Source organism: Erinaceus europaeus, chromosome 3 (assembly GCF_950295315.1).
Source record: "Erinaceus europaeus chromosome 3, mEriEur2.1, whole genome shotgun sequence".
Lineage (NCBI taxonomy): Eukaryota > Metazoa > Chordata > Mammalia > Eulipotyphla > Erinaceidae > Erinaceus > Erinaceus europaeus.
Window position 1 is genome coordinate 118608542 of NC_080164.1, and position 26558 is coordinate 118635099.

Sequence of the window (26558 nt, forward strand, 5' to 3'; positions counted from 1 at the left end):
TCATCTCTAGGGGTAGGGATAAGTTATCTGGTTTGTTCAGTTGTCTAGAAACAAAGAAGTAAGAGAGGCTGAGTCTTGTCCAGGCCACACAGGGCCTTAGAAGACACATAAATCTCTGGGTAGATTTCACTGCCCCTTCCTGCAACAGATGCTACTGCTTAAGTGTAAAGAAAGTCTTTGGTGGCACAGTGGATAAAAGAGCTGGACGCTCAAGCATGAGGTCCTGAGTTCAAGTCCCAGCAATGTATGTGCCAAAGTGATGTTCTGATTCTCTCTTCCTCATTAGTAGGTGAATGTTTTTTTTTTTTTTTTAAACAAGTCTTTAGCTATTTCTGACACTCAGTACTTGTAACAAGGGAACTTATTCTCCTCATTGCTGTATGCTTTCCATGAACTCACTGAACGAGATTTCTGTTTTAAGTAACACCATGAAATTCACAGAACAAATCTATAAAACAGAGAACATTCATCCCCCAGATAAGAAGCAAAACAGTTCAAGAGAAAAAAAAAAAAGATAAACAGCAGAGAAAGGGAGGGGAGGAAATGAAATGAAAGGAATTAGCCTGTTTCGAATAGAAGTAGAAAGTGAATTGCTTCCAGTGGGTTATAAGCAGCTGCCAGATTGGGGGTGAGGGCCCAATCAGGACCCTTTCTACCCCCAGGGAAGAGGGGGGCGCTGACTCAGCAGGATTTTAGCAGCAGGAAGTGCTCACCTTGATCTCCTTGAAGAAGGACGCAGTCTCGCCCTCGATAATTGGCTGCAGCAAAGGACTCCTCCGCTTGGTGGAGGGGGACCCCTGTGATGGGCATTGACAGGCAGGTTATGTGGTGAACTCCTTACCCCCAGGCCCAGCTCTCCACCTGCCCTGCCCTCACCAAGCTCCACCCTTGCCTTATGACAGGGCACTCTAAATCCTCTCTCTGGAAAGTCCAACCAGCAACAGGCACAGTGCTCTGCCCATTTGTGCTTCAATTCAGTAGGTCCAAGAGTGTCAGCCCGACAAAGAGGGACCACTTGAATCCTCCCTTCCCGTCACAGACCCGAGAACACCTGCACCATAGCCAGTATCATCCATTGTGACAGAGGCTGGTGGGCTCACGCAGGGACATCTGCCTCCACAGCTGTCCACCTCCTCCACTCAGGGATGCTAATGCTCCCAGCTGGAGACTACATATGATTCCCGAGTCTTAATTCTTTTTTTTTTTTTAATGGCTTTGCTAATCAATTGTGCAGAAAATTCCTAGAAAACTATCTGGGCTCTCTTGGACCTTCCTTGTTCATCTGTGCAGGAGGCCCTGGGTTCAAGACACTAGCCCGTATAGAAGCACCATCAGTGGCACCAGGGAAGCTCTGGGGTTGGTGGAGGGGAGCTGTGGTATCTCTCCTCTCTTCCTCTCCAAAACAGAGAATGAAAAATTGGGGTGGCGGTGGGGGGCTGCTCCAATAGTGATGTCACACATGGCAATGAGAACCTGGGTTTATTCTCCAGCACTACATGACATAAAAAGGCCCACAAAGCCCAAGCCTCAGCTGGAATGGGAAGGCAGGCAGAGAGAGGGCCACACTCACGATGATGGGGATGGCGTTGGCTCGGGACAGGATCTGTTTGACCAGCCGGTACCTGTCATACAGTGGCTTCATCACCTGGCGCTCATTCTTGGTCACCTGTGCAAAGCAAGAATAAGGACACTGAGAAGCCTGCCCCCGGGTCCTGCCAATAAGCCCTCATGCATACGCCCAAGGTAGGTCACGTTTCATTCATTCAAATGGACATCCTCTAGTCCATGAAGGCTTAAATGTACACGGCAGCTGCAGGCCATCGACTGACACTCCATGGCCACAACTGTTTGTCCTGAAGCAAAACTCTGCCTGTTATTAGTTCCCTGCTGAAAAATCTCTCCATGTTCTGATAATTTCCTTTTTTTCTAGGTTCAGGAGAAAGCATGCTTTGTTTTTGTTTACAGTTCTCATTGTGTAATTTTGTAAAAAAAAATAATTTATGGCTTTTAAATAAAAGAGAGCTACAAAGGCAGATGTAGGCAGATACATACACACCAGAGCACAGCTTTGGCTTGTGGTGGTGCTGGGGATCGAACCTGGGAGTACCTGGCACCTCAGAGCCTCAGGCATGAAAGTCTTTTGCAGAACCGTCATGCGGTCTTCCCTTTTCCCATCATGAAGTTCTACAGTCAATTATTTTATATGCCACTCTTGCTTATAAAAGTGCATTTCTAAGAACAAGTGCTGGCAAATGGTACATGTTCAAAGAAAGCCTGCTGACAGTGCATGTGGGTTGGGTCATCACTGTACCCCAAAAACCAGGCACAGGGCTCACAAGTGTTTACAGAACTGACCTCAGCGCCCTCTGGTTTATCACAGTGTTATTAGTAACAAAACATCTCAGTGAATTCCATCAGAGAACAGCAAGGATCTAGTGAAAGGATTCAGCAGAAACGTGGCACTGTATTGCTAGTGGGCTCCATATTTGCAATTGCTTTAATTCCATGAGGTGGACTCAAAGGACCCACCCATCAACAGCTCAGGAAACAAGTGGTTTAAGAAAAGGAGCTTGAGTCTGCTGATTAGAGCTGTAGAAGTCACAAGCTCTTGAGTAAACCCTAGGGAACCAACTGGGAGAGCCAGGAAACTGAACATTGTACCTTATGCATCAAGGAAGTCAACCAAACTCAAGGATTCCAGCTACCAAGGAGACCCTGCTTAATGGGATCAGACTGCTCTGACTTCAAGCTCACACCATACCCCCCATATTTAGGATTCAGTTTGGGAAGAGAAGAGTCTGGGATTTCTCCTTCTCCCCCTGCCTATCCCCAGACTAGGGTTCTATTTAAGGGACATCTTTTTTTTTTTTTTTTTTTTAAATGATTAGGATTCTTTGAAGCTTTTCCCCTGCAGGTGGGGACTAGGGACTTGAACCTGGGTCCTTGCACACTGTAATGTATACACTTAAACAGGTGTGCCACAGCCTGGCCCTTGTCCTGAATTTCCCTAAAGGACAACTACTGGATGGTTTCACACACATATCTGCAAGATAAAGAACTGAAGCACATGAACTTGCTAAACGGAAAAAAACCAATGTACTCAAACCATTGCTAAGACTTCATGAAAATTATGGTAGCCATCCTTGTGGGGAAGGGGTGTACACAGAATCGTGGTGGTGGGGTGTGGTGTGAAACTGTTCTCTTATAAGCTTTAAGTCATCATTAAATCACTAATGAAAATAAGTAAATAAATAGTGTTTGGCACACCTGATAGAGCACACCTGGTAGAGCACACACGTTTGTTACCAAGCTCAAAGACCTGGGTCCAAGTCCCTGGTCTCCACCTTTGGGAGGAAGCTTCATGAATGGTGGAACAGTGTTGCAGATGTCTCCTCACTATCCTCGTTTCTTTTTTTTTTTCCTCCCAGGTTATTGCTGGGGCTTGGTGCCTGCACTATGAATCCACTCCTCCTGGAGGCCATTTTTTCCCTGTTGTTGCCCTTGTTGTTTATCAGCATTGTAGTTACTATTATTGCTGTCACTGCTGTTGGAATGACAACAATAATTGGAATATTGTTGTCATTGCTGTTGGAATGACAGAGAGAAATTGAGAGAGGAGTGGAAGACAGAGAGGGGGAAAGATAGACATCTGCAGACTTGCTTCACTACCTGTGAAGCGACTCCCTTGCAGGTGGGGAGCCGGGGGCTTGAACCAGGATCCTTATGCCGGTCCTTGCATTTTGCACCACGTGCACTTAACTGTTGCACTACTGCCTGGCCCCCACTACCCTCATTTCTGTCTCTCAGAAAAAAAAAAAAGCCGCTAGAAATAGTAGAGTCATCCTATCCTGCTGGCACTGAATCCTAGCTATAACCTTGATGACAAAAGCAAATAAACAAAACAAAAGAAAACAACAATAAAAAAAAAACAGAGGTGTTGCTCAAATGGTACTGAGAGTTCAGGGTGCAAGGCCAATGCTGCCAGTGCAGGTTGTGCTATGCAGAGTGGCCAGGGGCCACAGGGATGCTGTGTTCCCAGGGAGGAGGCAGAGGCAGCAAGCCGCAGAGAGGCTGAGTCTGACCTGGGACCAGGTTACAATGACACTCAGACTTTCCTCCAGCGTTCATTCCTTGTCCTGTGTGGTACTAGAATCTGAAGCCTCAAAGTGCCCTTCCTCTGAAAGTAGGATGTAAACAGGCAGGACCTAGAACTTATATCTGACATCCCAAATGATCAGAGCACTGAACAATGGGGACTGAGTGGTGGTAGACCCGGTAGAGTGTACACATTCTCATGCTCCAGGTTCTCACGTGCAGGGGGGAAGCTTTATAAGAGGTGGAGTAGTGCCGCAGTATCTCACCACTTGCATTCTCTCTCTTCCCTTCCCTTTTCCTTTCTCCCTGTCTCTAAGCTACTATAAAAAAAAATGTTTGCTGAAAATGACTGTGTAAAGAACTAAGCCCCACAGATATCCTAGTTCAAAAAACAATATTGATAAATATACATGTTTCCTCCTGATTCAATCATTCAGAGAGTCATGGGTCTCAGAGAGTAGCTGGGGCCAAAGCCAAGATGATTACTGATTGAACCTCCCCATTCTGAGGCCCCACTCCACTTGCTCAGTGCCAGGAGTCCTAGAGGCAAATGTGTGTGCGTGTGTATATGATGTCATTTAGTGTAAGTGACACTCTCTAACACACACTGGCTATCCAGACAAGAAGATGAATGCTGAGGCTTCAGCAGGTGACCCAAGTCACAGAGTTCATCTCAGTGGGCTGGATTCCGAACCTAGGCAAAGGCTCAGCATCAGCACACCACAGGCAGAAAGAGGAAATCTATGTCTACCTCAGAGCAATAAACAGCAGGGCATAGGAAACCCTGGAATGGTAGCCTGGTGAAGACTACCTAGAACAGGGTCAGAAAATACTTCACTTGGATAGTGCACTGCTTTGCCAAATGTGCAACCCAGCTTCAAGCTCAGGCCCCATTACATTGAAAGAAGCTTGGGTTCTGCAGTTCCTTTCACTCTCTCTCTCAAAAGAAGAGAGAGAGAGAGAGAGAAAGGGAGAGAAGGGAGTCAGGCAGTAGTGCAGTGGGTTAAGCACACGTGGCACAAAGTGCAAGGACTGGTGCAAGGATCCCAGTTCGAGCCCCAGGCTCCCCACCTGCAGAGGAGTCACTTCACAGGCAGTGAAGCAGGTCTGCAGGTGTCTTTCTCTCCCCGTCTTCCCCTCCTCTCTCCATTTCTCTCTGTCCTATCTAACAATGATGACATCAATAACAACAATAATTAACTATAACAATAATAAAAAAAGAGAAAAAGACTAGAAGGAAGACAGCTGAAAGCTCCTGAGGTATGTCAGGCAAGGAAGTCTTTTTGTTGTTGTTGTCAGCAGGATTCGCAGAGGGGGTTCAGTTCTTGCCACCATTTGTCTCTACCATTTCTAGTCTTCATTTTTGTTTGTTTGTTTTTGATAGTGGGTGAGAGGGGTGGGAAGGAAAAGAGAGAGACAGAGCAGCAAGGTGGTGGCGTACCTGGTTGAGTGCATATGTTACAATGTGCAAGGACCCAACCTGTTACAAGGTTCAAGCCCCCAGTCCCCATCTGCAGGGGGGAAACTTCATGAGTGGTGAAGGTGCAGGTGTCTCTCTGTTTCTCTTCCCTTATATCTCCTCCTTTCTCTCAATTTTTGGCTGTCTATCAAATAAACAAAGATAATAAAATTTTTTTAAAAGAGAGAAGGGACAGAGGAGAGAACGCTGCAGCACTGTGACACCGCTTGTGAAGCTTCCCCTGCAGCTGGAACAGCCCCTCAAGTAGGTGACATGGGCACTCTACTGGGTGAGGCACTCCCCCCCAGCCCAGGCTTGGTGCTCCTCAAAGGAGTCCACCCATGTCAGAACCTGAAGCCACACAAGCAGAAGTGGAGACCTTTCAGGACACCTGACTCTTCCACTGAGGCCTGCTGCTAGTTGCCAGGAGCCAGTCCCAGGCACTGACCCTGCAGTGGGGAGAGTTTCTCTCTGCTAGCAGTTCAGCTCTATGTCTCTGTGTCCTGCATAGTCTGGCAGAGGAGGACAGAGTCTCTCTCTCTCTCTCTCTCTCACAAGGTAACACATCTCCAACACATTTACTATTTGGCTGAACACCTTTTAAAAAAAAATCCTGAACAAAGCTTGGTACGAAACAGGATGACTATTCCAGTAATGTTCCACTGCAGGCACAGGGCAGTGGACGGATCCATCATTGGCTCAAGCTTTTTTTTTTTTTTTCCCTGTTTTCAGAATCTAAATTCCATGGAGGAGAGTGCTCTACAGAGAGGAAAAACAGACAAACAAACAACAACAAAAAAAAAAAAAAAGAAAGAAAAAATGCCCACCACCAAGAGTGGTGGAGTTGTTCAAGCATCAAGCCTAAGTGGAAAACAACCTATAATCCTGGTGGGAAAAAAAGTTAAATCGAAAACTTAGAAGAGAATTTTTTTTAAGTAGCCTGAAGGTGGCACAGTGGCCAGAGTGCAGAATTTATTTAAAGAGGCATGAAGTCCGCAGCCTCATATATGCCATAGTGATAGAGACTGAAAGAAACTGAGAGAGGAAGGAGAGACAGAGAGGGTGAGAGACACTTGCAGTACTGTCTCATCACTCATGAAGCTTCCCCCTGCAGGTGGGGACTGGGGACTTGAACCCAGTTCCTTGCACATAATACCATGTGTGTCTTATTGGGTGCACCATCACCCAGCCTCTGTTCTCTCCCTTCTTAGTGTGTGTGTATGTGTGCGTATACTTTTTTTTTTTTTTTTTTAAAGTGTGACTTGGGTGAAAGGACTCTCTTGCTTACTGAGCTATGGCTAAAACTGAAAAAGAGACCTTGTTCTGGGCTCTGTGAAATTCCATCTGACAATCCCTCTTCAAGTTTCTCTGAGAACTTGTTTGGTTGAGTTCCTGACAATGTGCTGAAGAGAAGGGCATCAAGAGTAACTAAGAAGGACATCTGACTACAAGTCCCTCAGGAAGACAGTCAGCCAGCCTGTCATGCCCCCATGCCAGGGCTCACAACAAATGTTTAATAAACACTTACTGAATCACAAACCTTCAGATACTTCCTGCATGTAGGCTAAGACAGAAGGCCTATGGGATTCTTTACACTCTGGACTCTGAATGGCAGCTGGGACTTTTAATTTTTATTTATTTATTTTAGATTTTATTTATTTATGAGAAAGATAGGAGGAGAGAGAAAAAAACCAGACATCACTCTGGTACATGTGCTGCTGGGGATCGAACTTGGGACCTCATGCTTAAGAGTCCAAAACTTTACCACTGTGCCACCTCCCGGACCACTATTTTTTATTTATTTATTTTTTATTGCCACCAGGGTTACTGTTGGGGCAGGCTTGGTGCCAGCACTACGAATCCACCACTCCTGGTGGCCATTTTTTTCCTTTTTGTTTTAATTTTTCTAATTTTTATTAGATAGGACAGAGAAAAATTGAGAGGACAGGGAAATAGAGAGAGAGAAAGAGACCTCCAGACCTGCTTCACAGCTCATGAAGTAGACTCATAGCTGGCATTTTTCTACAAACTCTGGTTACAGAGCTCTGAGGAGAGACTGACTGAGCTGTGTGACAGATCACTCTAGCTTCACGCCTTCATTGTATGGAACAGAATGTGGGGCTGGGGCATCACCTGGGGCAGAGCTGTCCCAGGCTCTGTGCACACCTCCACACCCCTGCCATTCCCCTCTTGAAGCAGATGCTAGATTTCTGACTTAGTCTTTTGGAAACCAATTAAATTCCATGGATTTCTTTTTTTCTGTTTAAACCTCCTGAATGCTGAGGGCAAAAATCTAGAGTTATTACCTAAATATTATGGGAACTCAGTGACAAAATCCTGCACACTGACCATCCATTTCTTTTCTTCTTTTGATAGGGCTTGAACCAAGGTTCTCATGCATGGCTATGTGTGTGCTCTACTGGGTGCACCACTGCCAGACCTCAGATCACCTGTTTCTAGAGCCAAATCTTTATTCACCCCAATCTGGAACTTGAGCCCGCTTACATACCGGCCGACCGTGGATGCTTTCATAGTATAAGAGAGCTTTCTGCAGGGCCACTTTCTCATTGGCAATCTGGTCTTTGGTCATATCCTGCATATTTTGACACAGAAATAAGAGAGGGGAAAACATCTGTGAACATCCCAACTTCCTTTGCAAATTTCCAACGTTGTACAGGAGCCTCAGACCAAAGTGTCCCGCCTGACTGGGCAGCACTTACAGACTCCACCTCCCCAATGGGTTGTCTAAATCCCTCTGTTTCAGTCACCAAACTTTGTATTAACCTAAGTGAGCTTGCTCGGCAGTCTGGATGTCCCAGCTTTCTCATTCCCATAGTGCTGGGGGCCAGCCTTGGCAGGTTACTATCCCCCAAGGAGGAGGGGTATTGGTGCCAATGAGGTGAGAGACGCGTTAACTGTTTCAAGAGCAGGAGAGAGGCATCTCTGCTTTCTCTCTGCAGAGCTTTATTTTTATATGTTTTTCACCCGGATACAACATGCGTCAGCTCATTATTTTTGTGGAATTCTTTGCACAACTGTTTACCATAAAATTCATTTCTTTATTTTAGCAGTTAATAATATAAACTCTTATTGTTACCTATTGATGTATAAATTATAACCTATTTTTCTTGAGCAAGCTTCTTGGAATATCATGAGTTTTCTGTAAAGCATCTATTGTTTCTAAAAGGTCAGTTTCTACAAAGCAAATTATTTTGTTTATAGCATCTCGATTAATATCTCTATTTATGAACTCTTCTGTTTCAGGTAAGCGATAGATGTCACATCCCTGCCTTTCATAGTCTTTATTAACCTGCCTAATGATAACAATTTTTCTGTTCTGGAAAGGAAACACCAAGGAGGACGGGACCTTGCCAGTCTATTCATAAATGGCAACTTATTAGCCTCAACCTACTTGCCCTTAATGTTAACCACATGACCACGGTATTCATCACAGATACCTGTAAACAGAAGAGGAGGGTCGGTCGGTGGGGGCAGTTTGTATGGGCCCTTATACTTTGGGGGAAACCACAGTTCTCTATTTTCCTCTAACCTTTTCTACCCATGGTGTGGGTGCTGGGGTGACCAGAGGCGCAGGTAGCATTTCCCTAATTGGCCAACTGTCATATTCTGAGCCTCTTTAGTAAAATTACATAGCTTTGTACAATTAAACAGAGGGAAAACAATTCTTCCTCTTGGAGTCTACTGAAAAATTCTGCATTACTAATATTGCTTGTTCCATTATGATCAATCTTACAAAGTGCAGTGCAGGTTTTGCCATTACTTTTGTTATTGGTCAGGCTCTGAGCCTGGCCATAGGGAAGGATCATTAAGACCACACAGAGCTTAATCCCAAGCCCTATACATGGCAAAAGGCAAGATGGTTTCAGTTTGGCCTGGAGAGTCCAGTCGTGGTGAACTTCCTGTGAAGTTGGTACCATGTCAAGCAGCTCGCATGATGGTGCCTACGCCAGCACAGGGAGTCAAAAACTAAGGTACTTCCAGTTAGAATACTCTGAAGGAATTTTACTTGGCCCTCAGATGTAAAGGAAGAGGAAGATGGGGTGTGGGAATAATGGCTAAGAAGGGGCCAGTCACTTCAAGATGGTTCCTGTCAGGTCTGGGTGGTAGGCACCAAGTGGCTGCCATGTTGAATGCACTGGTTCAGGCCCAGTAGCTACTGGAGGCCCTCACAGAATCATCCTACCTTAATGTCCTCAGGGCGGCTGGCTTCTGTCCGTTTCTCCTGGAGCTTCCTCTGGATAGATTCCAGTGTGGCTTCAACGCTAGGCCCTAGTGCTTTATCTACCAGCTCTTGCTTCTTTTCCTCTTCCTTCTCAAGTTGGGAGCCGAAGCTCTTGGGGAGCGTGTTGCTTCGCTGTCGCATCATGGGTGTCACGTCCTCTTCAGATATCTTTAGTTTTGACTCTAGTTGGGGAGATTTGGGGGTTAGATAGATGAGAATTGATGTCTGCAGAACCCAGACTGTTTTTCTTTGGTGTTAATAACTGCTTGGCCTATCTCCCCCCACCCTCCTCTGAAAGTATCTAATTATATTATTAACTAAAATCTCCGGGTTATTGTGTGAAACTGAAACCTGAGATAATGATAATGTCTACCTAGATTCACTGCAACCATCTCCCTCACTCTAATTCCTGAAGACATTTAACATGTGTGCTTTAGCCCCACCAACCTACGTGTCATTCTCAGAGGGAGTGGGTGTCTTGCTCCACTGGTCCCCTGACTTACCAGGTACTTACTGACCCAACACCCTGCCCTATGCCAGCCTTTTCTGTATGACTGGCAGACCTCCTTTGGGAGTTCTTTTTACTTGTCATTCTATTGATTTGTAAATATCTATCTCTTAAAAGATAGTAAACTCTTTTGAGGGCTTGAAGGGGGGAATCTTTTCAGATTCATTTTTGTGTCTGTATGTCTTCTTTGAATGTTATGGCTATGAGGACTTGGATTAAACAAGTACTTAAATGTGGAATTGAAACTGTCCTTATATTTATAATTTAGGGAAATGAAGAAATGCTATGGAACTGGCACCTTAGTGGACCTGGACAGCCTTGCAATAGAGATCATAGAAGCCTGGGGGAGGCACTGTCCTGAGAATACAGAAAACTGGGCATAGCTCCAAGGAACTTGTCTTCCATGAAATATTGCAGCAATAGTACTGGTCTTGAAGGGAGATGATGGATTCTGAAATTGACCACTCTGCAGAAAGTGTATCACAGGTTTACAACTTTCCCTACCTTTCAGTTGTTTCCGGAATTTGGCAAGGTCATTTGTCCATTTCAGAACCTCTGGATTGGCTGCCTTGTCACTGTGGGAAGGCTAAAGAAAGGTAAGCTGGAGTAAGTACTTTTTGGAAACAGAACAGGAAAAACAAACAAAGAGTCGGACAATCAAATTTTTATTTGATCAATGCTTTAAACATGAAGGGAAAGTGGAATCTCACTGGAATAAGGTATCAACTGTGATCCATGAGAACTGATTTTACAAGTGTAATTCCATTTACGCACCTTTATATTCTGGCTATTTTTGATGTATTCCAAAAATTTCTCAAGGGCAAAATGTTAAGACTCTCTAGAATCATGAGATGCTAGGAAGTCAGTGTAACCTTTCCCATGATTTTTAGGGTCCCAGCTGTCAGACTAACAGGATGGAAAGCAGAAGGCTCTATGTTTTACACTGCAATCACCATGGGAAAAAAAAAAAGGTGGTTTTGCCACTCCTAGGGGAAATACTAAGGCTAAAACTGACAGTAGAATGTGGTTTGCACTAATGACATTTTAGAAGATTATCTTGTGGGACCAGGTGATGGTATACCTGGTAAAGCACACATTACAGTGTGTGGGGACCTGGGTTCAAGTCCCTGGTCCCCACCTGTACTGGGGAAGCTTCATGAGCAGTGAAGCAGTGCTGCAGGTGTCTCTCCTTCTCCCTCTCAATTTCGCTTTGTCTTAATCGAAAACAAGACAAATAAAACATTAAAAAAGGGAGATAATCTTGAGTTCAGTTTTAACCAAACAGAAGACTTCATTTATCTATTTCCCCCAGCCCTGTTCCCTGCAAGCACAAATGTTGTAAGTTTACAAAATGTAGACTGAAGCACTCACTACATTTGTACAGAACCAACCAGTGGCACAGCTATATAAGATACTAGGTACTATACAGCAAACCCTAACAAAACAAAAGGACTTTTCAAAGTTAACCCAATTACCAAATAATGTGATGATAACATTAACTCTCCATTGTCTTTTTGAACCCTAAGACAGCAGGAACCTCACATCTCCACTATAGAGCCTATATTTGCCCCAGTTCTGGAACCTATAGGATAGGGCCCACTTTCCCACATGCCTCTCCCAATCCATATCAAATAATACTGCATCTGCCGATTGCAACCTAATCAACGCAACGATTGCCACCTCAACATGCTTCAGCTCAGACTGTGTCCAGAGACTTCAGGTGTGGAATGACAACCCTTCAGCTTCATTATTTGGGTGAGACCTTTCCTTTCATAGTATTCTCTAATTCCATCCCAGGTGGTTCACTTTCTAACAAAGTCCCAAAACCTAGATATACACCAGGTTCTGTGAGAGAGAGCATATGTTCACACGTATCCATAAACAAGTGCAAAATATATACCTGAAAGCAGAAGTATACTAGAGTTTGCAGTGAGTACCTCCCAAACACTTCCTCTCCACTATTCCAACCTTTGCGTCCATGATTGCTCAACAATTTGTTTGGCTTTGTATGTTAACTCTCTTTTCAGCCACCAGGTTCCAGATGCCATCAGAATGCCAGCCAGGCTTCCCTGGACTGAAGACCCCACCACTGTGTCCTGGAGCTCAGCTTCCCCAGAGACCCACCCTACTAGGGAAAGAGAGAGGCAGACTGGGAGGATGGACTGACCAGTCAATGTCCATGTTCAGCAAGGAAGCAATTACAGAAGCCAGACCTTCCACCTTCTGCAACCCACAATGACCCTGGGTCCATGCTCCCAGAGGGATAGAGAATGGGAAAGCTATCAGGGGAGGGGGTGGGATATGGAGATTGGGTGGTGGGAATTGTGTGGAGTAGTACCCCTCCTACCCTATGGTTTTGTTAATTTATCCTTTCTTAAATAAAAAATAAATAAATAAATAGATTTGTGCAGAAATGCTTATGTAAGAAACACGGAAGACACAGGGTGTTTTGGGCTTATCAGCAGTTTCTGTCCCGTTCTCACTGCCGTTTACTTTGGAGAGTCCCTTGGAATCGGCCTCATCACTCACCGAGTTGCTGATTAGCTGTCATGGTGGGAGGAAGGGGACAGAGACCGCTGGCTGGCTGGGTGGTTGATGGGCTTACCCGGTACTTTCGCTCCTCTTCAAATCTGTCTTCAAACTTCCGGATCTTCTTTTTAAGGCTCTGGATTCTACGGGTGAGCTGGGCGGGAGTCAGGTCCTCCTGCTCATCATCATAGGACCCCAGGGAGGAACTCCGACGCCTGTGGGGGTGCACAGAGGGTCAGCTCTCCTGTGGTGTTGTGCAGGGCATGGGGCGTGGCAGAGGACATGCCACCACACCTCCATCCTCTCCAGTCACAGAAAGCTCACCCACTTTGTGACCTTGACTTCCATATGACCCTGTCAGTTAGGTCAGGCCTGTGACTCACAGGAGCAGAACTGAGACTGACTTGTGCAGATGGAGATTCAGGATGGGAGGTGGCAACTGGGCCACAGGAAACTGAGAGACACAACAGCCTGGCGGGGCTGAGGGGGTCTCCAACGTGCTCCCCCAGACCAATGAGTTCATTAAAAAAAACCAACAGATTAGCCAAAAAGGCTTGTTTCACTTAGCTTGAGTCTTTCTAGTTTCCTTCACATTGTAGGGAAGGTTATATTGTCTCTTCCTAGAGCTATGTAGGATGCCACTGTGTATCTAGGCCAATTCTTTGGCCATTCATCTGCTGTTGGACACTTGGATTGTTTCTAATTGTTGCCTTTTGCAGACAGCACTGCCATGAATATGAGTTTGCACGTGGGTATTTTTTGGATCATTGTCGTATTCCTTGGACAGATACCTCGGGGAGGAATTGCTGGGTCATGTGCAAGTGAATTTGTGTATATAAAATCGAGAATTAAAAAAAATCATTTTCTTTCCAAAATATTGTTTCCAGATAGTGATGATAACTGTGTATCCTGACAGGAATTTTGGGGTGAGGGGAGAGTGGAAATTCAGATGCAGATTTCATTTATCTAGCATGTTCTTGCTACATACTTGTGGCAATAACAATTTTATGAATCAGTATTTCCTCAGTAAAGCAATACTGGAATTGGAAAAAAAAAATAAAAGGAAAACTAGATATTCACCAGCACCACCTCCACCGTCCCCAATGTCACCAGGGCAGAGCACTTGCTGATGAAACTGGCCAAGCAACTCACCTCATGAAAGAATGGGAGTTGGGGGGTGAGGGGGGCACCTCCGTGTCATCCAGGTACTGTCGGCTCTGCCCATAGGCATAGAAGCGAGGTGAGAGCATGGGGTCGCTGTCCTCATCCCGGAGCTGGCGGATCAGCAGGTCGGCCCTCGGGGCCTCTGCAGGGTCTACCTGCTCCTGTTGCCAGGAGCTGCATGCTGGGGAGGGGTCTGTGGAGACAGGCAGCACAGTTATCATTACAACACAGTCCTGGGGCCAGGAGATTCCTCACCCAGCAGGGTGCACACTTCTCCCCTAGGGCAGGGGTCCTCAGGGTTTGAGTCCCCATCGAGCTATGAATAGTGGGGTGGTGGTGTAGTCTCTTTCTCTCTCCCCCCCAAAAAAAAAAAGGAGGGAGAAAAAGAATCTACCAAGAGTCATGGAATGGAAGACAGGGTGAGACTCTAAGCAGATGCACACACACACATGAAAAACAACGTGGGTGGGGGAGACAACATACAGGCTGTGCATTAGACTTCCATAACCAAGAAATCAGAGGTCCCAGGTTCAGTCCTCCATGTCACCATAAGCCAGAGCTCAGTAGTGCTCTGGTAAAACAAAACAACAAAATAAAGCACAGTGGTTTCCCAAGTTCTCTGGAAGTTTTAGGGAGCTCTGCCTTTAGGGGACATTGGGTGGTTTCTCGTATAAGATTTACAGTTATGATCAGGACACAAGGAGAGGACCCTCTTCATCTTGTTGAGAGGCTGGCTCCCTCCACTGAGGCCACTAGGGAAGCTGTTCTTTTTTTTAATATATTTATTTATTTGCTTTTGTTGCCCTTGTTGTTTTATTGTTGTAGCTATTATTGTTGTCGTTGTTGTTGGATAGGACAGAGAGAAATGGAGAGAGGACGGGGGAAGACAGAGAGGGGGAGAGAAAGACAGACACCTGTAGACCTGCTTCACCACTTGTGAAGGAAGTGACTCCCCTGCAGGTGGGGAGCCAGGGCTCGAACTGGGATCCTTACGACAGTCCTTGTGCTTTGTGCCACCTGCACTTAACCCACTGTGCTACAGCCTGACTCCCAGGAAGCTGTTCTAAGTGCAGCTGCCTGGGGCACTGGGGTCAGCTCAGTTCAGAGCTGCCCGGCACCTGACAGACCAGAGATCACTCAGGACTATAATTACCATGAGATGCTTGAACCTGACTTGTTATCAATCAGAGTGGTCGACAGCAAGATGCCTCACCCAGGGCAAAATCTGTGTGAACTACTTCAGATAATCTCTAAGGAAACATATGCTGAGAGCTGTGCTGATGCAGTATACCGGTGACCATGGATGGAAGCCCCAGCACAGTGCTGACGTCAGCCTTGGTGACAGAGTATGCAGTGATCTGCGCAGGTGCATGGTGGACTGTAGGTGGATCCAGTCTGTGCTGGTGTACAAAGCATTGTGGGTGGGCTGGATAGACTTAAAAGTACAGCCAGCCAGAAGTCACTCTCTTTGGCTGCTGCTGCTTCTCCTGGTGAGAAGCATCTCGGTGGAGGAGTGCCCAGGTATCTGCCATGGCAACTTCTCCTGGGAACTGAACATATGTGGCTCTGCTAGCTGATAAACTTTTAAGACCCCTTTAACAGCCATGAGCAATCTATACCTCAGCTGATAATTGTTTATCTTATGGGACTAAACTTTTGATAACTATACTCAGACTTTATGGACCTAGTGTACTCTTAACCCTTGATGAGAGTTGCTTATTTTGCTTTTTACCTTTTTCACCCTAATAAGCCTTGTATTGTTTAAACGCAGCCGCCCCCAATCAAACCCTTCTTAAGTTAAATTATAACAGAGAGTAAAATGCTGATTTTGAGAGGAAACAGGGTCACATTTGTTCCTATTTACTGCAACACACCTTCAAATATTCTCTCCCACAAGGGGCCCTACCCTGGGAAGCATGAGTGGGCAGGCAGATACCCTACCTGGTGAGTTTCTCTAAGGTCCACACATCATTTTACCTTAAACTTTGCTATATCATCCCACCTAGTGGTTTTAGCTGGCCAAACATTTATGTCACATGGGAAGCTTAAAGAGAATTTTAGATGAGAGTCTAAATGTGCAACACACACACACACACACACACACACACACATATACACACACACACTCAGAATTAGAAGCCACCCAAATGCTCTGAAGTGTCACCAGGTTTGAGTGCCACTGATTCATCCTAAGAGATTACAGATAAGGAAACCAAATCCCACAAGGGAAAATTGTCACTTGATGGCAAGAGTTGTGCCTACAAGTGAAACCTCCTGACTTCAGGACAGTACAGCTATTTAGAATGTGCCAGGGCCTCAGTCACAAGGACTGTGGTGTGAGGTGTCTGAAGCCCCTACTGTGGCACAGAAAAGAGAAGCATACTAATAAAATAATATAATAATCTCGTGTGGAATGAGGTTAATAGATTCTCAAAGTTTAAAGAGAATCAAGGGCTGGGTGGTGGAACACCCTTAGAGGTTACATGTTACCATGCACTAGGACCTAGGTTCAAGGCCCTGGTCTCTACCTGCAAGGGGGAAGCTTTGTGAGCAGTGGAGCTGTCTGCAGGTCTCTCTCTCTCTCTCTCTCTCTCTCTCTCTCTCTCTCCATCAAGAAGAAAGAAAAGGAAAAAGAGAGGCTGCTGGGAGTAGTGGAGTTGTACAGGCAGGGATTCCCATTGATAACCCTGGTAGCAATAAAATAAAATAAATCAAGTTATTTGGGAATACAGATGAGAATATAAATATTTGAAAAAATAAAAGCCATGTTAAAGACAGACTCTTGCTTACCGAGTCTCAAAATGTGGCAGAGAATATGCCAGTAGCTAGCCTTGGCTCACACTGAAAGTGAACAGGAGTTGTTTCATCATTTCTCTCATGTGCTCAGCCAGCTCCTCCACAGTGGCAGGCTCACAACTGCCAACTCAAAGGAGTCAGCAGTGGGTTGGGAGTTGAGGGAAGCAGAGGGGGAGTGGACAGCAGTCCCCAGCAAAGCCATTAAACAGTGCAGCAGGATATGGAGCTACTGAGCTAAGCAGATGGTATCTTGGATTTCACAGTATTTCCTAAGACAGTGGTCATTTTCTGGAACAACTAGTAATGAGGAGACTGTCAGGGAAAAGGTTCAGGTGGCTGGGACAGAACTGCAGCAGACATTAACCTCACACAGAGTGGCCAAGGGGCAGAGCAGCTCTGGGGATTGCAGGCAGGCTGGTGGGGTACAGAGGGCACTGGCAAAACACAGTCTGCTGTTGATATTGGCATATGTGTGTGTTGGCTGGCTTGTCATTTCTAGTCATCACAACGCAGCTTGAAGAGCTGTTACTTTAGCTCCCAATGCCCTTGAATTTGCCTGAATTTAGAAGAATTGCTCTTCAAAAATGTTACAACTTAGGAAATAAGGGAGGAAAAGCAAAATATGGGGTGACATTTGGACTAGGCATGTCTGCTGTTGCAAGGCCAAGGATGTGTGTGCGCATGCGTGCATGCATGTGTGTGCGTACGTGTGTGTGTGTGTGTGTGTGTGTGTGTGTGTTGGGGGGGGCTGAGTGGGTGTTCGGGACCTAGGACGGTGGAGAAGGACCTAAGTTGGTGGTGAAAGTAGTATAAAGACACCCATGACATATAAATAAGAAACTGTACCCATGTGACAACTGCCTTACACATTATTTCCCTAATAAAACAATATAAAAGCTACTAGTCTTTGATTTCAGTTATTAGCCATGCCAGCCTTTCTGCAAAACACCTATCAAAAGTGTGTCTGGAAACATCAAGCAACATGTCTCCTGTAAAAGTACCCTGGGGTATTCTGACTGAACTATATAAGGCTAATCATGGGTCAAGCTCAGCTGCCTGGTTCTGTGAAGTTAACATGGACTCACTGGATTTCCTCTGTGTGCCGAGAGCTACAGCTTGAGGCTCCATTCTTCCTTGATATGAAACACGTCCTCTTTCTCGTGTCACCAGTGCTAAATATGAATCCACACCCTGCTGAAGAAATTCTAGCCTAATGTAGCATTTCCTCTTAAAGCCTAATATCTGTGTGCAGGAATTCACCTATTTAAGAAGAGCTACAGGGGCTGGGGAGATAGTATAGTGGTTCTGTCAAAGACATTTAGGCCTGGGGCTCCAAGGTTCCAGGCTTAATCTCTGGCACCACCATAAGCCAGAGCTGAGCAGTGCTCTGGTCTTGATCTCAGAGTCTCTCTCTCTCAACAAGTTAAGATAAATAAAAATGCAAAAAAGAACTGCAGGGCTGGGGGGGGGGTATCGCTGCAGGTTCAGCGCACATGGCATGAAGTGCAAGGACCGGTGTGAAGTGCAAGGACCAGTGTAAGGATCCCAGTTTGAGCTCCCAGCTCCTCACCTGCAGGGGTGGGGTAGGGGTGGGGGTGAGGGGTGTCACTTCACAAGTGGTGAAGCAGGTCTGCAGGTATCTATTTTCTCTCTCCCTCTCTTGATTTCTCTCTGTCCTATTCAATAAATAACAAAATAGAAATAACAACAGCAACAAAATAGAAAAAAACGGCCTCCAGGAGCAGTGGATTTGTAGTGCAGGCACTGAGTACCAGCAAAAACCCTGAAGGCAAAAAATAAATAAATAAAAATAAAAAATAAAAACAAAAAACCTGCAAAGCCATTATGAGTTTTAGCTGAAACAAAATACAAATCTACCACTAGCCACATGTAGAACAGGCTCAACATTTCTTACCTCAGTGACATGACATGTTTATAAGATTTTCTCTTTCCTTTCACTCTATAGACTTGTGGTTGAAGGCTGAACTTTCAAAGCCGTGAAATGACATGCAGCACATAGTTCAGCACAGCTGAAGCATCAGTAAAACCAATTGTACTTCAGTTCCAATTTGAAATGAGTCAATGTTTTAATAACTGGAACACAACCAGAAAAACAAGAGCCTGTGCCCCGCAGGCTGGCACCTGGTGGCAAGTCCCACCGTGCTATCTGCAGAGAGCCAGCTTTGAGGACGTGCTCACTGACCACTGCGATCAATAAATGGGGAAATATCTTCTACTTTAGCCAGCAGTTCTAGAGTAACGAAGTAGACAGTAATATTGGACAGGAAAAGAAAAAAGTATTCAAGGGGAAAACCAAAAATGATTCCATCTATTTTACTTTTTAAAATCACCACCAGGGCTATCCCTGGGGCTCAGTGCCATTTTTTCCTTCTCCTCCCCCTTTCTCTTTCTTTCTTTCCTTTTTCCTCTTTTTTATCTGCCTTCCTTCCTTTTTTGATAGAGACAGAAAGTGAGCAGGAAGGGGGCAGACACCTGAAGCACTACTTTACTGTTTGTGAAGCTTCCCCTCTGCAGATGGGGACTGAGGGCTTGAAGCTGAGGGTTTTTTAAAAATTTTATTTATGAAAGGAAACACTAGAGAGTCGGGCAGTAGCGCAGTGGGTTAAGTTCATATGTAGCAAATCGCAAGGGCCAGGGGAAGGATCCCTGTTCGAGCCCCCAGCTTGAGTCCCTGGCTCCCCACCTGCGGGGGAGTCGCTTCACAAGTGGTGAAGCAGGTCTGCAGGTGTCTATCTTTCACTCCCCGTGTCTGTCTTCCCCTCCTCTCTCCATTTCTCTTTCCTATCCAACAATGACGACATCAATAACAATAATAACCACAATAATAAAACAACAAGGGCAACAAAAGGGAATAAATAAATAAATGTTAAAAAAAAGGGGGAGTCGGGTGGTGGCGCAGTGGGTTAAGCGCACGTGGTGCAAAGCGCAAGGAACAGCATAAGGATCCTGGTTTGAGCCCCCGGCTCCCCACCTACAGGGGAGTCACTTCACAAGTGGTGAAGCAGGTCTGCAGGTGTCTGTCTTTCTCTCCCCCTCTCGGTCTGCCCCTCCTCTCTCCCTTTCTCTCTGTCCTATCCAACAACAATGACATCAATAACCACAACAATGTTAAACAACAAGGACAACAAAAGGGAAAATAAATAAATATTAAAAAATTTAAAAAAAAGAAAAAGCCATGTGCTACAAATGTTTAAAAAAAAAAAAAGGAAACAATGACATACACCACAGAATAAGAAGGGTACAACTCCACATAATTCCTACCACCAGAACTTCCTATCCCATCCCCTCCTTTGATAGCTTCCCTATTCTTTATCCCTATGGGAGTATGGACCCAGGGTCATTATGGGGTGCAGAAGGTGGAAGGTCTGGCTTCTGTAATTGCTTCCCTGCTGAGCATGGGCATTGACTGTTCTATCCATCCTCTCCCAGCCTGTCTCTCTCTTTCCCTAGTGAGGCAGGGCTCTAGGGGAGTGGGGCTCCACGACACATTGGTGGGGTCTTCTGTCCAGGGAAGTAGGGTTGGCATCACGGTAGCATGGAACCTGAGTTCTTGTGCATGATAACATGCACTCTACCAGGCACAACAACACCTGGTCCTGGAATGCCATCTTAAAGGATCACATAAAATGAGTATATTCACATAGGGAGATCAGAATTCCTGGAGGAGACTAATTTTGTCACAAAGAACTCTGGGCCTAAGTATGCCTTGTTTCTCTATTAAAAATTAATCCATCCAGATCAGCTGACCTCTAAGCAAGTCAGAAATAACGGAAGTAAGAGAAGCAAGCATTGCTACCTAAGTATTAAAAGGACAGACCCTGGGGAAGTCCCAACTCAGACACCTCAGCACACTTGCAGATCGAAAAGGTTTCACGGAGTGGGGAACCCTTCTGAGCAATGCTCACGTGGGCCCTGGGACAGAGCAACTCTCTGCTCTGCCAGTTGGCTCCACTGACCGGACAAAAGAACACTGGCTACAGAGATGATTTCTTCCTCAGAAACAGGCATAGAATAAATAGATAAATAAATAAATAAAGGTGATGGGTGTGACTATACATATTCATTGCGTCTCTGTGGAGATTTAGTAAATATGGATTCTCTTTATGGGCTGAGAACTATCTATGGTTATTAGTAGATTTCAGCTCTGGTTACAATGGGGACAAACTTAACTGCTCTTTCCTGAAACCATACCAAACTTGACATTCGCACTCTGTGGAGCATTTTGCATTTACTGGTCCACTGAGTCCCTGCACTAACCTTACAAGATAGTTTTTTTTTTTTTTTGCCAGATCACTGCTCAGCTCTGGCTTATGGTGGTGCTGGGGATTGAACTTGGGACCTTGGAGGCTCATCCCCTCCTCTTGCTATTGCAAAACCATTATACTATCTCTCCTGCCCATCAGACAGACTCTACTAGACCTTACATTCATTTTTCTACTGTGAGATCTACTAAATGATAAAGACAAGAGTCACATTTCTTAACCTGTCTACAAAGCTGGTGAGCTCAGGTTTGTGAGCGTTCAAAGGTATCCTGGCAGAATAGATATATTATATATTATATTTAATAATATATATTTAATAAGTTAATATATACATATATGTAATTTGGTCTGGCTGAGAAAGAGGTATCTGGGAAGAAGTCAGGTGCTCCTGTTAACTCTCCTCTGATCTCAGTTTCCTTCTCTGTATAGAGGGAGGGTGCATTAGGAGGATTTGTTAAATCCTGCTTCGCCATCATTCTTTCAGAGGATTTTCTTTCTCAAATTATATTTGACAAGCATAAGCGATGATCACATAAATGAAGCTTTATGTGCCCTTTGAAATGCTTTTTTTTTTTTTCCCTCCAGGGTTATTGCTGGGCTCAGTGCCTGCACCATGAATCCACCTCTCCTGGAGGCCATCCCCCCCCTTTTGTTGCCCTTGTTGTAGCCTCCTTGTGGTTATTATTGCCATTGTTGATGTTGTTCGTTGTTGGATAGGACAGAGAGAAATGGAGAGAGGAGGGGAAGACAGAGAGGGGGAGAGAAAGATAGACACCTGTAGACCTGCTTCACCGCCTGTGAAGCGACTACCCTGCAGGTGGAGAGCCGGGGGCTCGAACCAGGATCCTTACGTCGGTCCCTGCACTTCGTGCCACATGCACTTAACCCACTGTGCCACCGCCCGACCCCCTTTTGAAATGCTTTTTAAAACTTCATTTCACCAGGACAAATCTCAGAGAGTAGCCTAGTCTTGGAGCTTCCAAATCAACATGATTCTCTGCTGATTATGATCACTGGAGTTACGCAACTCTCAAGGGCTTTAAATAACAAAGCAGAGTCCATTTGATGTGGACTTTCATTCCATTTTGGAGTGCAGACTCTAATAATAATAATGGGGTCATGTGGCTAGGTTAAGTCATGTGACCTAGTTCATAGTCACACGGAGGGGAAAAAAATTGATAAGGAACTGTGTTTTCTCTCTGCCCATCAGCATAGTTAAATTGTACATATATTCTGAGAGGGTTCCACTTCCCTGTAGCCTATGGAATACTGATTCATTCCTTTCCTCTTCTAGTTCCCCTGATATGATGCGTTCCAGAAGGAGACCAGTTTCCATGTGGGAGCACAGGAGCCTGTTCACTAGAGATCTCTCACTTGATAGTTTCAAGATCCTATGTAGACAGAGTCAGCTAAGGTGCTGGATAGAGAACAAACAAGCAAACCCCAGAGAAGGAGTTACTTTGCCCTAGGATTTAGAGGTGGGTTGCTGAAACTTAATGCTGCATATTGGTAGCTGCTATTGCCATTACTTATTTTGTTACATTGGTTTCAGACTCCTAGTTTAAATCAGTGCAAAGTTTATTCCCTACTGGGAAGCCTCCATTTTTGTTCTTTTATTACTGAAGATATATATACTGAAGTTATATATATGGTAATATTCTAGTGATTAACTCTACGGTTCCTATCTCAACTACTCTTTCTGTAAAAACTCCCTAAACATTCCTACATTTATAGCTAGAGTGGTACAATGTAACTTGGAAATTTAAGTATATCATAAAAAGAGTCACTGACAATATAACCCTGATCAAAGGGTCTTAAAATGAATCCATGTAGATTTTAATGAGATGCAAGCTCAATGGCAAATTCAGTTAATCGGCAAACAAACAAACAAACAAACAAAAAACAAAACTTCACAATACAAACTAAAATGTTGGTTCCTTCACATAATTATTCTTTATCTGGATGTTCTTTATGTTAAGTAATGAAACAGTTTTTAAGGAACACATACACTTTCACTTACTACTAAAAATTCAGTTTTATGTTGGCTTCTTAAGGTATGCTAACAGAAATGATAAATTTAAGGTCAACAAACAAACATCAAATTGAGTTCATTTCAGGAAGACTGAGAGGAGGAAGAAGCTGCCAGCCCAGTTATTTTGTAAGTCATCGACATAATGAGTCTAGTATGAATTCTGACCCCAAATCTAGCTTTTGTTTAGAGTCTTATGTTAATGATCCTTATAGAGAGGCCAAATTACTGAATCCTGTCTGCAGTGCTTATTTTGACTACTGTTTTTTTCTCTTTTATTTGGGTTACAGTCACTACCTTGGGACTTTTCTGAAGAGGGCAGTGTTGTTCTGAATGTACAAATTAAAGCCACACCTAACTATTTCAAAGTATGCAAAACAAATGAACAACTGAACTGGAAATAGTACTTAGATAAAAAAAAAAACTCCAAATCCTTCTGTTTAAAATTCAGTGAATATATCATAAATAGAAAGATATGGAAAATGTCGGCTTCACTGCCTAGTTATTTGAACACAACTAGAACTTTTTTTTTTTTGGGGGGGAAGGGATTGTTTTATGCTGCAGAGAGAACTAACATAAAAATAACTTGTTATTCCTTCACTAAGCTCTGGATTAAAGGAGTCTACTGGTCATTCTTTTTTACCCTGTGGTCTCTATCTAGGATCATTAGCCTAATGAGGACTTTTGGTAAAGGAGAGTGGGATGAAGACAAGAAAAACCTGGCACTTTTGAAAAGCACTCTCCTTCCTAGAAGTGCTTCTCTAAGTCCCAGTGTTCAGTCACATTGGTCTTCTGAAAGGAGGAGCACACTTTCGCCCCCTCTGGAGCCCTTGAAATCTTCAAAGGCACATACGGACCGCAAGCAGGTGCCCAGTTTTCTGGGGTACACACTGAGGGGCGCTGGGAGTCAGAACAGGGATACTGAAGGCAGAGAAGCTCAATAAACCTACTCCCATTTCCTCCCTGAAATGGAGTTTTGACATAACTGTACATTTCTAACACTTTGACTCCACACCTAGAATACCCCATTTAAAACGCCGTGAGGCGGGTTTTCCATAAAATAATAATAACAATTTCTACTCAATAGTCTCTTTGATAAGAAAATCTGTGTATTTACTAATTTGGATTAGGAGAAAAACTATGCATAAAAGAACAGCCTGGAAGCAAAGCAAAGCCAAGCATCTTAACAAACGATGATGGGAAGTGAGGGAGCGGAAAAAGTAAAGAGAAAGGTAGGTGGGGAGGTTTGTGTTCTTGGGAAGGTGAGTTCTAGGGGAACAGGGACCCCTACGGTTTGGTGCCACCGAGAACGCAAATGCAGACACTTAGCGGCAGGTTTGGTGAGTTGAAAAGGGGGAGAAAGGGGGGGGGGTACTGCAAGGTGACAAGATGCTAAAGGACAAGTACATTTTCCCCTCCTTCGAGCGCAGTCACCCTGGCACCATTAGGGCTTCGGGGCGCTACAGGGCCCCGAGGAGTGGCTGGGGTGCCCGCCGGCGGCCCTACCTTCCCAGCCACTGTCGGCGCACAGGGCGCTCAGCTCCAGCGGCGGCGCTTCTGGGGGCGCGCAGCCCTCGGGCGGCTCGGCGGCCTCCGGCGTCTTCTGCAGCTTGGCGTCGGCGATGCCCGGGTGCTCCTGGATCTTCATGGCGGGGTGCTCCTGGATCTTCATGCCGGGGGTCTGCAAGGACAGCACAATGGGCCAGGAGCTAGGGCTGGGCAGAGCAGCGCGCCCGCAGCAGCGCCCTCCCTTGCGGCCGCAGCCTTCCCCGCCCCGCAGCTCTCGGGTGAGCCCGGCCCGGGAGCCCGGAGCCGCGCCGGCTGCGCGGGGGGGCGAGCAGCCATCTGCGCGCGGGCCCGGGCTCCCTGCGGCCGGAAGGGCCCGCGCAGGAAGATTCCCGCGGGCGGCCGAGCCCCCTGGCTGCTGTGATTGGCGGCGAGGAGGGAGGGAGCTCGCTGCCTGCAGGAGGAGGGCGCCGCCTCGGCACAGTGCCGCGCGGTTGCTTGGCTGCGGCCCGGCGGGTCTCTTCTGCCCCTTCGGGAGTCAGCCCCGAGGGCAGGAGCCCTGCACACACACAGCTCCCAGAAGACTGGCGGCGGCGGGGGGTGGGTCCACACACCCACACACACGTAGAGCCCATCTCTGGTGCAGCTCTGGGTGGGCAATGCGTTGTTGAGCAAAATCCAAAGTGTGCAGGGCTGGAGCTGGCAATGAGGGAGAGGGACTCTGGAAAGAAGCCCAAATCCACAGGACTTTTTTTTTTTTTTTTTTTTTTTTTAAAGTAAAAAGCCAGCTATGCAGGATTTCTCTGACAAACACACAACTGTCACTCACTTTACTACTATCAAATTATTCCTGAGTGGTGGCACCTACACTTGGTTTAGTAAGATAAAGGTTGAGGGGAGACCCTCCTTTCACCAAATGGTTTTCTTTCAGCTAAGTAGTTGAAGGTTTTCCTTCCTCTCCCTCCCTTCCTTCTTCCTTCTCTCCCTCTCTCTCCCTTTCTCCCTTCTTCCTTTCCCCTCTTCTACCCTCCCTTCCTTCTTTCCTTCCTTTTTATTCCCCCTCTTGCTCTGTTGGTAGCTTGTAAACCCAACCAGACACTTCCATTTCTCCTAAAAATTACAAACATAAATGTTGTCTCACAAATGTATTTCTCAAGGAGCACAGATCTGCGTAAAAGATTTTCCTTGAGAGTTGCTGCTATTTGATTTTAGCAAACAGCCCATCGTTAAGTGAAAGAGCCCAACACATCTGGAAGTCATAGATGGTTCCAGTGTATGAGAAATGTTCTAATGCTTAAAATAAAGCACAAATAAGACTTCCAGCCACTTTTAATAGCTGTTCAACCCACTTTGTATCACCAGGGGGAATAATTAGGGTTTCTCACTATTACATTTCCATGACATGATGTAGGAGGGCCAGTATTATCTTCAGATTTTGGATAAAAAGAAATGTCATCAATCAGTTCATACTGAGTTACTCTAGTCAGATGGAAAGACCAATTAAATACTGGGGTTTAAGACGGCCCTGAAAAATGCTATTTGTCTAACGGGGTATAAAATGTATGCTACAAAGATGATTCAATCCTGGAGCTTAGTCTCAAGTACAGTGGTGTTAAATGACCCAATCTGGGGCTCAGGTTTTTTAAAAAAAACTACAGGCTCAACAGGCTGGGAGGTGGCACAATGATTAGAGTCTTGGACTGAAAGGCATGAGGTCCTAAATTTGAACACTGGCATCACATGTGTCAGAATGCTGCTCTGGTTCTCTTGATAATAAATAAACACGTCTTTTTATTTTTGATAGAGACAGTGAGGTAGAGGGAGAGAGTGAGAGAGAGAGACCACAGCATTGAAACTTCAATATGGTGGGGGCTGGGTTCAAACGTGCCTCATGCACATGACAAAGTAGCACATATCCAACCGAGCAATCTTGCAGGACCCAATAA

General features: G+C 45.3%; 1 protein-coding gene across 1 annotated transcript in view; it reads right to left on the reverse strand.

The window, feature by feature from the left end:
- Positions 1 to 26558, reverse strand: part of FAM13A (family with sequence similarity 13 member A) — a 229145-nt gene that overhangs the window by 15562 nt on the left and 187025 nt on the right. The window contains exons 13-20 of the mRNA XM_060188451.1: positions 24613 to 25149; positions 13987 to 14191; positions 12911 to 13049; positions 10810 to 10891; positions 9759 to 9979; positions 8064 to 8147; positions 1571 to 1666; positions 714 to 797 (exon numbers count right to left, since the gene is read on the reverse strand). Of these exons, the coding sequence (XP_060044434.1) occupies positions 714 to 797; positions 1571 to 1666; positions 8064 to 8147; positions 9759 to 9979; positions 10810 to 10891; positions 12911 to 13049; positions 13987 to 14191; positions 24613 to 25149 (1448 nt within the window). The remainder of the gene's footprint in view (positions 1 to 713; positions 798 to 1570; positions 1667 to 8063; positions 8148 to 9758; positions 9980 to 10809; positions 10892 to 12910; positions 13050 to 13986; positions 14192 to 24612; positions 25150 to 26558) is intronic.